The 15,832-nt window shown below is 39.7% G+C and overlaps 1 protein-coding gene across 1 annotated transcript in view; it reads right to left on the minus strand.

The window, feature by feature from the left end:
• The window catches only part of usta (uronyl 2-sulfotransferase a), a 57,458-nt gene that overhangs the window by 5,915 nt on the left and 35,711 nt on the right, over positions 1 to 15,832 (minus strand). Inside the window, exons 3-5 of the mRNA XM_085372781.1 lie at positions 15,665 to 15,820; positions 6,140 to 6,219; positions 5,873 to 6,026 (exon numbers count right to left, since the gene is read on the minus strand). Coding sequence (XP_085228907.1) covers positions 5,873 to 6,026; positions 6,140 to 6,219; positions 15,665 to 15,820 — 390 coding nt within the window. The remainder of the gene's footprint in view (positions 1 to 5,872; positions 6,027 to 6,139; positions 6,220 to 15,664; positions 15,821 to 15,832) is intronic.

Here is a 15,832-nt window from a genome sequence, read left to right on the forward strand (position 1 = left end):
ATGTCAAATTACTGTGGGAATCTCATCTGATCGAACCAGTATTTCCAAGTCTTGAGAAAAAGCTGGGCCTTTTAGGTTCAGTGAGGACAGACACTCTTTTTTTATAAGTGTTTGCAAGCGTATTCATATGTAGGCTGCCACGCATGCACTTTGTACTTTGCGGCAAGACAGAGGTTGATTTAGTACTGTCAGCGGATGCATCTGTATTTTGTTTTAATTCATTAAAAAACATGCACATGCACACACACAAAACAGTCAAACACTCAGCTCAATACAATATAAATTATCCAACCACATCATTCCAAGTTGGCATTTTAAAGCAACTTAAATTTGCATAATGGTTCACAAAATAACTGCAAATGTGGTAAATATCATGTGTGTCTGAGTGTGATTAAGTGTGTGCGTGCTATGTTCAACTGACCAGTGCATGCCTTTGTATAAAGTAGCATGTGTGTATGTAAAAGGGGGTGTGGGCACTGACGGAAAATCCAAGCCGACCACAGGAATGTCTCAGTAACACGTGCATCAGGCTCCCTCGGCCCCGGCTAGCAACTGACAGCGCTCTTTCATCAACACCTCACATACAAAACCAACACAGGGCAAGCAGGCTGAAGCACACCAGGTGGAGGATACAGCCATGCCCAGTCTGAGGGGTGATTCTTAACATTAGGGGTACTCTTTCCGTACATACTTGAATTTGTACTTATAGTGTGGACATTCATCTTCCCAATACTGTCAATGAAACTTTAACCATGAAAGACCTACTTAATCTCCCTATAGAGGTGACTTGCCAAGAATCAATGCAGTCATCCTCCTCTTTTCCAAAAGGAAATGGTCGTGTGAATATGATGCTCTTCACTGATTTGATATTCTTCGTTTTTCTTGTTTATTAATTTGTTGCTTATATGTGTGAAATAAATATTTGATTGATCAATTGATACATGAAGCCCTAAATGTATCTTTTTGCATATAATACATTTCTGTGCATATTCTGCAGTGTGTACTGTTTTCAGCAGCTGTGTACACCGTGCAGATGGAAGGCATATTTTCGCAACAACTGTTTTTTTGGTTTTACTGATTAGATACTAGAACTAGGTTGCTGCTGTTGCTAATAAAGACAGTACAAAAATAACACCAGGAGTAGCAGTGTAACATAAAAAGCAAAGTAGGAAACCAAAGGAAGACTGAGTTTGAAAAAGTTTTGATTTATGAGATGCTGCCACGAGACACTTTATGCCAGTACAGTAAGACAAAATCTGTGGAACACCATCAACATATTAATTCCTGATATTTTCAGAGCTTTTGGTCAGTTACTTCAAACCTTATAAGACACTCTAGTGATTTAAGTACAACACAGCATTCCTAAACTATACTCAATTAAAGGATTAAGCACCATGGTTATAATAATCTAAAATTTACTTTTCTTTACCATTTCTGGAATACTTTCTCCTCATAAGTGTATCTAAAGCTAAATGCACACACAGGTAGGCTAGTCGATGACAACACAGCCTTCCCCTCTCCTTTAACTGTAGCAAGGGGCCCCTGTGGTCTGCATACTTTAATAACTCAACTCACATGGTCCAAAACTGCAGGGCAAACAGTGCAATACTTAATTACAGCGAGTCAGACTCAAGCCAGAATGACATTCGCTCCTCTTGTTAGCTTCTCAGAACAGCCTCCTGAACCCTTTAGGTCTCTCATAGCACTTACTGTGGGAGGAAAGAATGAGAAGAGTTTGTGCCTAATCTTAAACAAATATTAATACGATTTTGTTTTGACCTCACTTTTGTTTTGACACACTGTTTTCCGTTTTTGTTGGATTCCCCCTAAATTTTATATGAGGCTTGGGCGTCTCACTTCAGGGGGATTTCCGACCTCCGATCAGATGCTTCATGACAGTTAAAAGTTAAAAGTGAGATCTGCTTAAAAAGTATATAAGGGAATGGAGTGAACACAAAGATCAAAAAATAGTAGCTTGAAAATTACAGTATGCTTCCAAATGGTAGGTAGAGTTAAAAAAAATGGTATGCAGTGACTTCAATCTGGTGCTACAGGGATAAACAACTCTGTGAGGCAGATGCAGGATATCAAGTTTCTGATGTGGTAAATCGAGTCTTTAATTCGAATCCTAATCAGATTTATATATTGGGTTAGCGTCAGACTGCCATGAGTTTACAATTTGCCATCCACCCTGGAGCAACACCACATGTGGAACATCTTCAAAGAGAGTAGAGTGTGGTTTTAATATATTGCTTATATTTTTGAATTTAGGAAGTTAAAATTTGTCTTGAGACAGCAACAAACAGAAATACAGAAGAAAAGGGCTAAAGCAGAATATTAACGTCAGGAGGATCATCTCTTCTTAACATTTTTTAAAGAGATCCTACAGGCTAATTACAGTGCAGTGTATAGTATCATTACTACATATATGTAGAGCATGTATAAACATTCCTCAATATACATGCCCCTGTAATTAAAGTCTACATCATGGAAACACCAGAATAAGACTTCATTATGCAACATTTCAGTTCATGTCTCTACTGAGCATCACGTTGCGAAAATAGTGAGCCTGCAACCAAAGTTATTCAAATTTAATGCACTGTTACCGGCCAACCAGTGATTCACGCATAGCAACTAAGTGTGTTAGCTTGTCAAACACTTCTAATGCATTCATATTTCAAATCACAAGCATCTCTGTCACTGATTTAGCAAATGTCAATATGAGAGCAAATGGGTTTGGGGCACTCGGACCAGCATTAAAAGCAGACAGAGGAAAAAGGTTCAGTATTTGTTTGACCCATTAAATAATACTGTTATAGTTTGTGGGCACTGGATATTGTGGGATCACAACACCATGGCGACCAGATGTCTTGCCCCCTCAAAAGTCACAGCGTCACCTGCTGTTATGAGTGTGTTTTCTTATTGTTGAGAGCTTCTCTGATTTGGTTATTGAATTTGAACATGCGAACATCAGATTTTTGCAAAGTGGTTTGTGGACTATAATTATGACCACATAGACCTCATTGTGGTGAGTTTTTAGCTAACCTTAGCCAGTTTGGTTAGTATCTGTGAGTTAAGTGTGATGACCCACTCCACGTTGCCTTCCTGTTGGCCTGTTTGTGGTGTAGGTATTATCTGCTGGCATTGGAGAGCTGTTGTGTCCCATTTTCCATCAATAACACTGTCAACACCTGGGCCCAGTGTGGCAATGCTTTCTAAAAGCCATCGAAGTTGCAGAGTGGAGGCTCTCCTATCTGAAATAACCTTTTGGATTTTGTTCATTTTTTGGGTTTTGCAATAAATGTTCCATATGCCATTTTTTCACCCTGACTGCACACGCCACAGATGATTTCTTTCCTTGTTTTTTATTTTATTTAAAATAGTCTTTTCATTGGCATTTGTGTGCATCTTCCCCACTTGTTTGTTACAAGTACGACCTTATCTATTTAAATGAATTTGTTTGTGGCTGTTTTGTTTTGTTGTTTGGGTTGTTGCCATTACATTATGTTTTGTGTGAAGCATGCAATATGCATTGTGTTTGCTGCAACTTGTGTCCAGGAGATATATTGTGAGTCAGAACTGAGTTGTTTGAATTTGACTTGTTTGGTTAATTTGAACTGTGTCTGTCTGGTAAGTTTTTGATCCTACAGCTACTGCTGTGTGTGTGTGTGTGTGTGTGTGTGTGTGTGTGTGTGTGTGTGTGTGTGTGTGTGTGTGTGTGTGTGTGGACACCTGGGCAGGTGTGAGCTATTAGCAGTGATTGCATGGTTCTCTAGTATAGTAGGTGCATATCAATGTGGCCCATTTGTGCTAGTTGTAGGTTTTTTGTTTTGGTTGTGTCAGGTGAGTCACCAGCTTGCTGCTGTTTAAATGGCTCACCTCTAATTTCAATGAAGACTAGGGTTCATAAAGTAGGTAAGCAGAAGGAGGCTTTTCCGCTTTGGTTCAGGGACATGTTGTATCTTTCATGTACTAACCGACCTGGGGCAATGCTGTTTGCTGGCTTTGTTTTTTTCCCCTCTCTTCCTGGGTCTTAGACTGAATCATGGCAGGGATGGAGGAATTTGTTGCATCACCATTAGACGGTTTTCTGGATTGTTGTACAAAAGTTCACCTTCTGATATTTACAGACAATTATGAACTTGATTTGACTGGTCTTGGTGATAACTGTCATAAAGAAAACACAAACTCTGAGAGTAACTTGCAGCTGACTGAAATAGGAGAGTTAGTGGCTGTGCAAATGAGAGCTGATCACACATCAATACTGTCACGTGTGGTTACACCAGGAAACCTGGCTTTTGAACAGCAGAATCAGAATCATCAGAGTCAGAATAATTTATTAACCCCTAAGGAAATTATGTAAATGACTCACTTTGTTGCAAATGACATATGAAAAGGAAAAGCAAAGCTGGAGATTGAGAGGCAAAAGCTGGAAATGGAAAAGGACAAGCTGGAGGTTGTTAAACAAAGGACAGTTGAGCAAATGCAACATGAGCAACAAGCAAGATAGACTTGCAAAATACTTGGCTGGGTTTGGTAAGTTTTGCTGGAGGAGCGAGTTTTACTGGGGTTATTAAATCGGTGAACAAATAATTGTTGGGGACTGGCAAATGTTTTAAGCAACTTACCGTTTGTGACTGACAGCAGGTAGACTCTGGGTTTTTTGCACTAACTGACACTGCATACACCATTTCTTTGCCAATGCACTTATTTACACTTCTTATCATACTGACTAAACACAGCATGAAGTTCTTTACTTGTTTGTTATAAATGAAAAAACAGTCTTTTAATTGGCATTTGTGTGCATCTCCCTTTTTTAGTCATGGCCATGTGGCCCAGTTTGTGATAAAGGTCTACCATATTAATAAGATCTTTAAAAAAAAACAACTTGAGCACAGACTACTTAGGCAGCATGTTTATTACCATTGACCTACTTTATTTTGTGAACAAAAACTGCATTAAAACCATTCTAAGAGACTTAAACCACAATAGAGGTTCAGATCAAATACCCCCCAAACTAGTTGCTTCCTGTTAAAGGGGAGGTTTTCCTTCCCGCTGTCGCCAAGTGCTTGCTCACAGGGGGTTATCTGATCGTTGGGGCCGAACTGAATTGAACAGTTAGGAATGACCTCTTCAACAACTGTCTTTTAGATTATTTATCTGAATTTCAGGTTCGGGATCACACCTCATACACTCCCCTTCTGGTTCCACGGCTATATAAACCTTCCTACACTATAAGTTAGTTCACGATTTTGTGCCCCACCCTTCCCCACTTTTCTCAGCTCTCACGCCTCTCATTAGTATTTGGGGATTTGCCAGGCCTGGGAGCAGCCACCACTCCTCACTGAGGCCTTCCACAAACTGCTGTCTCAAACTTCGGTCTATCCTTATGCCACTTGTCATTCTCTGTTAAGAATCACCATCAAATCAAATTGAGGATGTGGTGCCTTCTAGTGAACTGAAGCGTAACACGAGAGGCCAAAACTATTTTTTGTACTATGCCGTAAACATGTTTCTCCTGTAAAGTTGACCATTTCGACACTGGAGTTTATGGGAACTCTTTTGCTTTTGCAGCCAGCCTCAAGTAGCAAACAGCTTTGAAGAACCGCAGTTTTTGCCGCTCTGGTAATGATTCCTTTTTGTTAGTCTCCGAGGCTGTGGTGAGTTCAAACCTCTTTGTTTATAAGAAAAGCAATACATTTATTCACCAGCTTGGTTTCTTGTTGTTTCATTTACAACAAGGAGAGAAAAAAACGAAAGCCCAAAAACCCAAAGCATAAGACGCATATCTACGAGAACTTTAAGCAAGTAAGTCCATGTGCACTTAAGGCTTTTCAAAAATAAAATGTATCTCTGCAGAAAAGCTTCTCACCAGGTATCTCTCGTCATCTTTCATCCCTGGAGTTCGGATTAGGTGGTTCTGCTCGCCCCTCCAGTCACCAAAGCGACGGAAGAAATAGTTGGAGAGGAAGCGATTGATGGGATCCCGGATTATGTTGATATACACAGGCTGCTCTATCTTGAACCTGACACAGATAAATAAAAAGCACTCAGTAAGAACCAAAAAAAGAAACCCAAACAAAAAAAAAACAACCCCACATTTTAGCCAACACTGATGAAATACTTTTGTAGACATTACCTTGTAAAGTTGAGGAAGTGAACGTGTCTGGTATAAAGGAATGGCTGAGGAATACTGCTGATATTTTTCATTAGATCCACCTGGGGAAAAAATGAATATGCATAAAATCAAACATCTGCAATGGATACGGGCAATTTAGACAAAACAGCATCTTTAATTTTTGTTTTTTAAAGAGAAATCAAAAATTCCCATCTGAATTAGTTAAATATTTGACCTCAAATAACCTCTCATAAAATAAACAAGTCATTATGTAAATAGCTATGGGGCGGCCTGGATTCACAATAAAGAATCAGAATGTAATATCACTGTTTTGTTCATCTCACAATGTTCATCACCTCAACATCTTGGATCTTTAGCCAAGATTTTGCCAACACCTCTAAAGCTGTTATTCAAAGTTTCTCCACCCTCTGCAGAATGAACAAATAAATCAATTAAGAAAATGAAATAAAAAGATTCCCACTGGGCTTCCAGGTCTGCATGGAGAGGCAAGCAAAAAGTACAACTACAGAGTGCAGAATAGCATAAATACTAAGCAACTGGATCCAAAATCTTAGTCATTCCTCACATAAAAGGTTCCATATTGGAGTAATTCACTATGTAAGATCCAGTTATCAAAGTCACACATGTAAAAAGTTAGTTTAATTCAAGTTATGTCTCTGCATCAGAAAATGATGCAGTATGCCTAATTTAAAAATAATAAAAACACAGAACAATGACTCAAAATATTGGCTAGCTTGTAGCGACATTTAAGTACTTTGAGTGGCTTTTACTTTAAGATGTGAGAGTGCAGCACTCTTTTCCAGTTTGAAATATACTAAGCTGCATTTGTCTATTTGTATGCAAGCTGTGAATTTATTTTCCCCTTACTCATTTGCCTTTCTTCATTCCAGTCTCTGTTGTGTAGTTTAACTTTGGCAAGTTCATTTAGCTGAGCCTTTAAAGACAGAAGATAAGTGTAAAAGAGATTATAGGCCCAGTCTTTCAGTATGGCCACAGGGGAAGTTAAAAAACACTGGTACTTTGAGTCCAAAGATGAATGTACCTCAAGTCCAAGTAGCTTCTGTTACCCATTTGTCTCGTCTTACTTTAATTTTCTTTCATTTAGTCTCTCAAATTACGGAGACCTTTTCTCCTGCACCAGAGTCACTTTTAATTACATGACACATTGTTTTCAGGAACTTTTTCTTTTCATTTTACCAGTGATAAAACTGCAATAAAGTTCATCCTATTTCTCTATATCAAAGCCCTTTCGACCAGTGAGCAGGAATCAGCACTGCAAAGCCAGGAAACAGACCGCACATTACAGCTCGAGGTCATATTCATGTGAAGTTTAAGTCAAAAGGTGTGTTTGTGTGTCTGCGTGTGACTTTGCCCATCAGTTTCGACAGAGAGATAGAGGCTGAGGACTGTACTGAGAGGCAAGGCTAACCCACAAAATTAACTGCAGAAGACGGGCAGAGATGGTCTCAAGGCAAGGTTATAATGGAAACCAGCATGACCATGTCTAGCACGAAACAAGCTCAATGGCAGAACAATGCAGGCGATTTGAGAACAAGGGAACAAAACATAGTGATCCCAACTCCTCCATCCTAACTATATATAAAAGACTGACAGAGCTTCTGATACTTAACAATTCCTGAAAGCAGTATTGAAGCACCTTAAAATCTGTATTATTTTCTACTGGCTATCAGCGGCGACTGCTGTGGTTGGGGGAAAAAAAGGTCAGATAAGGAACGGTGTCCTTTTGTAAGAACCTATCTTGTTTTTAAAAACTCATTATATCCCACTACTTCTGAGTGATATCCACTTCTAGCTTGTCATATCTGCTTCAAAAACACCCAAATGGCTGAATTGCTCATCATAGGGTTTCAGGATGGGACTTGTATGGTTGCCCTCAAAACTGCTGTGATATAATTGCTTCTTTTCGTTGTATTCGTCTTTCAGCTTGTCCCTTTATTGTCGACACAGCGAATCATCTGTCATCTCACCCTATCCCTAGCATCCTCTTCTTTCACACCAACCCTCTGCACATCCAACTTTACTATCCGTGAATCTTCTCTGTGATTATCCTCCTTTCCTCCTTCCTTGCAATTCCACTCTACCCAATTTCCCCCCCTCTGCCCAAACCATCTCAACCTTTGTCTCTCTTTATCTCCAAACCGCTCAGCCTGAGCTGTACCTCTGACATACTCGTTTCTAAGTCAGTTCATCCTAGTCACTCCCAGAAAACCTTAACATTTTCAACTGTCACCTCCAGCATGGCCTAATGTCTATTCATCAGTGCTGCCATCTTCAAACCATACATTACAGCTTGTAAACCTTCTCTTTCACCCCTGCCACTATTCTTCTGTTACAAATCACAATCCTGACACTCATCTCCACCCACTCTACCTTGCCTGCACTCGTCTTCACCTCTCTTGTGGACTGTCCATTGCGTTGGATATAATAGATTTAGATATAATTGGTTCTTCTTGTAATGCCTTCCATACTCCACACTTATCAGATGCTGTCACTGTCACCTCTGAATAACAATATTGTTGCTACAGAGAGCCATAGTCATTTCTGTCTACAATCTGCAATTCTACATTGCTGCAAATTCAACAGCATGGTGTGCTTGGGTAATGAGGATCTGTAAGACGTGACTCTAGCACCTTAAACCCACATCTTGCATATCTAGCGGAATCTGGATTGTTGAGATCTACCTTTTATAGAGGTGCAGAAAAAGAGCAAGAGAACTTCAACAATATAATCTCAATAAATCAGTCTGTTTTTATTTGTGTTTTTTTGTTGTCGTTGGGTTGTGGAGTTTTTTTACATTCCATGCTAGGTTTCATTCATTTATTTTAAAAAATAGTGGCTGAAAGGGCTTCTGTGTTTTCTGCATTGGTCCATGTCCTCCTTTTTTCATCCAGTGGCAATACACAGAGCATGACTCTACCGGGAGAGGTGCCTGCTGTTACATCATTATCGCAACGAGTACACACCAAACCCTTCAAAAGAAAAACACAGTCTTTGTAGAAGAAAACGAAAATCTATAAAGCTGCAGCAGGAGAAGAGGACACCAACTTGGCACATTTAAAATTCTCCACTACTGCACAGCAGAAGGACAGCGGAGGTGAATTATGCATTACAAGGGAATAATGGGCACATTAAGAAAATGTCGCTGCAGGCAAATCCTTAACAAGTTGGAAAGTTTCTTTTTTAATCTTGGCTTCCAGGTTACAGCGGCTAGATGTCAATGAGCCAAGACTCTCTCAGTGATGAGTTTGTGTGTCCATCAACAAGCTCCAGGAGAGACCAAGCACAGTTATTTCAGAGGTTACCAGCAGCAGCAAACTAAATGCAAGGCAAAGAAAGGTCGATTACATGAAATTTCTTTCAAGACTTTATTTTTGAATACATGACCTGCAGAAAGGTGCAAAGACCCTTTCCTCACATCCATCAGGTAAGGCTAAGAAAAGTTTGGGACTCAAGTGTTTGTGTTTGTTAAAGTTGCTTTAATGCGTTACTTTTCCTTCTTTCCGTTTCCCATGATCCATGACGTCAAGAGTAAATCTTAAAATACAAGTGAAAAGTAAGTCTTGGTAAGTTGGGTTTCACTTTAAGACGTAAAGTATTGTCATTGTCGCAGAATAAAGATTACTGTAATTGGCATAAACAGTTTCTTAATACTCTCAACACGTCTGTAAAACTGGGGCCGATTCTCAAATCTTACTTATAACGGTCATGTTCCCTGTCGTTACAGTTTCGGTCTTTATTTAAAATGCTCTCAGTCAAATGAACCGATCGGTTAAGTAACAGTTTGAATGACCTGCTCTTAAAAAACTACATACAGGCAGCTGTTATGTCATAGACTTACTGTTTGGATAGCAACAGTAATATGTATACTTGTTTATGTACGGAGAGTGGTTAATCTGAGGCCCCAATCAGATTTGGGCTCAGTACATTTCCACTCACTCTGCTTCCCCTTCTGTGGATCTCTCCTGCTAGAAAAGTAAAAAAATGTAAGAGTTTCATTAGCACTGTGGAATTTGTTAAGCCACTCTACAGCATTTATTACTTTACTTGAATTACGCATATAAACGTACATTTTAAAAAACATTTTCCCCTGATGTTCCCACCCCCGCGCCCAGGTTAACATGCAGGCACTGAATGCATTTAGCACGTTTGCTGTGTTTGTGTGTTTTTCAGCCCCACCCCTTTAGTCCGTCTGGCCAGATCTCACTTTCATTCACCAGAAAGAAAGTAGAGGACGGTCTGAGATTCCAGGCATACCTGCAACCCTGCGAGCCCCTACTACCTCCTCCCCACAGCTCTGGTGGTGTCCTCACAGGGCTCATCAGGGGAAACGAAGGGGGAACCACAGAAAGATTTGACTGCTGCCCTGGGTTCAGTTTGCCTTTATATCACAATCAACTTGTTATAAGCCTAAATAATCAGTAAGTGTGGTAAGGTACACACTCTTATCTTTGGCCAGACAGTGGTAGGAATCATGACTTCGATGGCAGACAAATGGATGGTAAAGAATTTTTCTCCTTGTTTTTTAAAGGTCTTACGTTTATTTTTTATAATTATTATTCAGGAAATGCCACAAATCTCTTTCACTAAGCCTGTTCTGGTGCACAGATAGTTCACGATACTGTGTGCCTCAAAGCCCATAGCAGCTTTGCAAAGTTCCAGAGAAACATGGCACCATCACTTTTGGTAATCAGCAAACAAGGCATCGACCCTGGGCAAACCCATTAAAGCACTACTGGGAGTGCCAGCAGGAAACCCATCCAAAACTGCAGTCCAGAGCCAGAACCACAACTGATGAGACCAGCATTTCTAAACTTAGGTGACATGCGTCTGGATCTGCGTAAGTCAACACAGAAGTACACATGCGAGAAGAACACACAAACACAAGCACAGACTTACACTCTTAACCGGACCCCCCTTGAATGTGCACAGTCTTTCTAAAAAGATGTTTTATACCCCGTGAATTAATGAGACTAACCGTGTTCTGCCACTGTCTGTGCAGCCAGCATTCAGAGATTGATGAATGGGCAAACAAGTAACTGTTTCAATATTAGTGTAATATTTACATCAGTTTGGTCAGTAATGGTTATATATATTTAGTGTCTGCTGACCATTCAGAAGTGGTTAGCAGTACCTTACTTCGAAAGAAGGCTGCAAATGTGAGTCACTACTGCAGCACTCCCACACAACCACATGATTAAATTTCTTTTTTGCCCAGATGGCTTAAAAGAGCATTGCATTACTGAAAAAGTGAAATCTAAAAAGTACATGTGACTGGTATATGATACAATAATTCTAAATTACTCCAACCCACAATACAAAAAAGAGAGAAGTAAGACCACACAAAGGTAAGGACTGGCAGCTCGCAAAGGAGACCCCCACCTCCAGGAGCATAATTGATGCATACATGATGGATGATTGCGAGCATATTTTGAATAAAGTTTGATGCTGCGGGAGAGGAGATCAGAAGTTAACGATAGACAGCGATAAAGATGCATTTGATGCTGAAGGCTTGTGATGAGTAGACACGGTTGAAATGGTGTCTAATTTATATGACATCGATGCCAATAAGACAACATTTACTGTAACATTTGCTATTTTAATGCACAGGAAAAGATGGGCATAGGAGATGAAGTAGCAACAATGAAAATTCAGGACAGCTGTTGAAAGTTTGACAATTTAGGTCCATTAGATAAAAGCAAAGATGGCAGTTTCTTCTTCACATAGATATTTCTACCAAGGCTAGGTTGTCTGCATGAATGAAAATGGATTTATCAATTTGCTTTATGCCTCCAACGCAGAGCTGCAGTTACTACAGAACAAATTTAAAGGCAGCTAAGAACTGACATGAAAGAGTTTAGTGATATTGACCAATTCTTTGAATTCTTACTGGTTCTTCTTTGGAGTTCCTGCAAAACTCCCCAATACCAGTGAAAGGAGTGGCATCTGTGTAGAGTTAATTTGTGTTGGAGGACATCTTAAATGTCAAGTTCCTAAAAGAAGATACCATTTAAACTCACAAGCGGGGTCACCGAAGGCACATTTGTGATTTAGAGGAGCTGTCATGGGTAATTATGCTGATAAGCAAGGGTGTAAATGATGCAGCGAGAGAGTGGCAATGAATGACTGGTCAAGAAAGATGATGCACAGGGCTAGTATCAAGTGCCAGAAGAGGGAGCAAATTGGGGCAGGAAAGGGTAAGAAGAACATTTTTTGTGAGGAGGACTATCAGACTGATGCTGCTGAGTTTCACAGAGTAAGAATTAGATGGTTCCTGCCATGGCATGAGGAACTTGGAGGATGTTGTCACTTTTTGTTATTATCGATGTGGATCCACTACCAGACTTTATAGAGCTGGCATCCGTAGAACGGAGAATTGGCTCTCAGTAGTTCAAGGACATAGCAACCAGTAGCTAAAATGTAGCCAGATGATGAAAATGCAATAAGCAGTATTTACATCTGGCAACTTATGCTAAGAAAGTTGATGAAGAAGCAGGTTGAATTGTTAATTAATCAGTGCATCAGTTTGCCAACACTTAAAAGCCATATAGTGAGACTGATGTGCCAGAGAGAGGTACAGAAGATTTTTAATTTGTAAATGTCGTCAGTGGTTTCTGACAGGAATGGTTTAGAGAGTAAAGAGTGTTAATGGGTTTGACAAGCACTGGATGTTTAACTTAACACAGCGTGCCTGTAAACCCTGCTGGACAAAAACATAGCGCAACACTGGCTTGTCATTAATAGATGGAATGCTTGATCTATCTGTTTTCCCTGCATATATGTATTTGTTATTGCAAGAAAAGGAACAAGACCAGCTGGTGCAGAGAATGCAGATTCTTTGAACGCAGCCCCAAAGAGACTTGAAATGATGGGACATCAACTGGCATCCTGGTGCCAAAGATGAGCCAAGGGCACTTAAGAGCAATTTCATTTGCATCAGTTTCCTATAGTTTCTTGATTGAACTATGAGGAATGATTGTCACAAGTGTACCCAGTCAGCAGTAATACACCTTGCTGTATTAAATGACAGAGTACGCCACAGACCACCGTAATCCCATTTGAGGCAATACTTGTATATGATAGCATCTCGTTGCTATGTTTTATCGAGGCTAAACGCAACCCAGGAGAATGGTCAACTGTGGGGATGGAGAAAGATTTGGCAACCTGGTCCTAGAAGTTGGAGTAGATAAATATAACAAGTAGGACAGAGAAATTGCATCTGGCAACCCCGCTGCCTGCAACTTTTTCAACATACTGAAGTATGTTGAAAAAGTAAGATAGAAGAAACGGAAACTGGCATCCTGGTGCTAACTGTGGAAGTAATGAAAGGATGGTGCTGAAAACGATGCCATGAACTATGTTCTTGAAGGTAGAGGCTCATTGCTGCTCAAAGATTAACCTTGCTGAATGGGCAAGTGGAAAGGATACTGATGCTGTAGTGGGGTCAGACTAGAATAATAATAACTTGATTTTCCTGGTCTTGGACCGCGAGCATCATTAGGGTAAAACACTTTCAATAAGTTAGCTGTATTTTTTTGAGCAATAATGGCTCATCCTTTCACTTGGAGGACTCACTGCAAATTGATTCAATTATCCCAATCACACTCCCAGTTTATTAAAACCATACCTAGATAGAAAAACAGTTATAGATTGACCTCCTCAGAGCCTAGACCTCAACAATACTAGAACAGTGTGGGATCATCTTGACAGGAAATGGAACAAAAGGCAGCCAACATCTAAAGAAGAGCTTTGAAGGTCCTTCAAAAAGCCTGAAGAACTATTCCTGAAGACTATTTACAGAAATTACAAGAAAGTTTGCCTAAGAGAGTTCAGGGTCTATTGAAGGATGAAGGTTGTCAACCAAATGCTGATTTTCAGAATTGTACATACTCTGTTTTTCCCTTTAGCTACAAAAACTTCAATTTTTCCTAGCAAAATCTATAGAAATGATGGGTGGATCAAGACTTTTGCACAGTACTGCATATATCAATTAGAAAAAGATTTAAGAAAGGGCATTATTTATACACCTTAGCATTTTCACTCTTATTCCTACTAGCATGGCTGAGCACTACGTCTTAAAAAGCTGTGGTATTTTTAAAGGAAAGCAGTTTTTCCTCTGTAAACCCAATGCTCATGTCCTCAAGATATTCCAGGAAATAATAAAAGAAGATTCATGATCCTTCAGTCTTTTTCTCACAATAACTACAAAAACAAGCACTGAATAAACCGCTGCTGTTAATTTGACACTGACCACACAGTTATTTGAACAATGCACAGTTGCTTTAGCTTCACCTGGGGGACACACGCTGCTACTCGAAGGATGTGACAATATCATCTGGCTGTTTAACAGTGAAATGATTTAGACCTGTTTAACTACACTCATATAAAAACAAATGATGAATGAGTTAGGAAACAGTTTAAAGTTGACGGATTTGAAGACCACAAACCCTCACATGAAAGAAATTATTTTTTAGTGTCATTTTTTCCCCCATATTTTCCAGGATGATTAAATTGTCCAAGTAAAAGGGAAGAGAAGAAAAAAAAAAGTTACATTTCCATGGCAAACTAAGTTTAGATTGTTTTAAATGATCCAAAACTGCTATTAAGGGACTCCAATGTAGACTTTTGATAGTTCGGCTATCTTTTTGTGTAATGTACAGTACACTTGTTGTATTGTTTTACATGTGAGATGTAGTGCTTCGGCGAACCTTATTTTTGGTACTAAGCTTGCATCTACTGCTCTGAAGAGCAGCTGGCAGATTTTAAAGCCTTGTGCCTCTTTTTTCTTCTTTTGATGAACTATTAAAAGGACGTTTTTTTTCATAGCTGAACTGCAAATGATTTTTTAGGATGAACTAGGATATTGTTTGGGGCTTTCACTGACCGTAGACTTATTTAGAGCTTCCAAGACCCCAAAGAGATTTTCAACATAATTTTATACAATTCTGAATTGTACACACACACACACACACACACACACACACACACACACACACACACACACACACACACACACACACACACACACGTTTTCATATCTTATCGAGGACATCTCATTGCCATAATGCTTTCCCTAACCGCTTACCATAACCCTAATCATCAAAAATGAATGCCTAATCCCAACCTTCAACCTAAACCTATCCATAACCTCATTGTAACCCTGACACTAAAACCACATTTTGAGCCTCAGAAATGCCTTCAAACTCTTGGGAAGAGCATATTGTCCCCATAAATGACTGTTGGTCCTCACAAGTATAGTAGCATGACAATGTTCTGTCCTCACAAAGATGTCTTAACATCTAAACATGTACACACACAAAATATAATACGAAAAAGATAGATTTTGCTATATTTTGTGCTTTCTCTTTTGTTTCCGTTCAGTTTTTTGGTTCTTTCTGTTGTTCCACAATATAATGTGTTATGACATGTTAGATCTTCCCCATAATCTTCTACCAGTCTTTTAAATCCATGCATCACTGGACCACAGTGCGATCTGGGCTACCTTACCTGTTCATGCTTAGTGAGCCGTGTTTTGTTGTGGATGTCAGAGGAGACCAGGTTGAACTGGTGTTTCTCAGCGAGTAACCTCAGTAAGATGACCACCGTCCGGCTGCCGCACTTTCCCACACGATTATAGATCACCTGGCTTGGGAAGGGGAGTACCTGCGAGGACAG

This window comes from Diplotaxodon limnothrissa, linkage group LG15 (genome assembly GCF_057381915.1).
Source record: "Diplotaxodon limnothrissa isolate DT_005_m linkage group LG15, D_limnothrissa_male_GT1.1, whole genome shotgun sequence".
NCBI classification, from domain to species: domain Eukaryota; kingdom Metazoa; phylum Chordata; class Actinopteri; order Cichliformes; family Cichlidae; genus Diplotaxodon; species Diplotaxodon limnothrissa.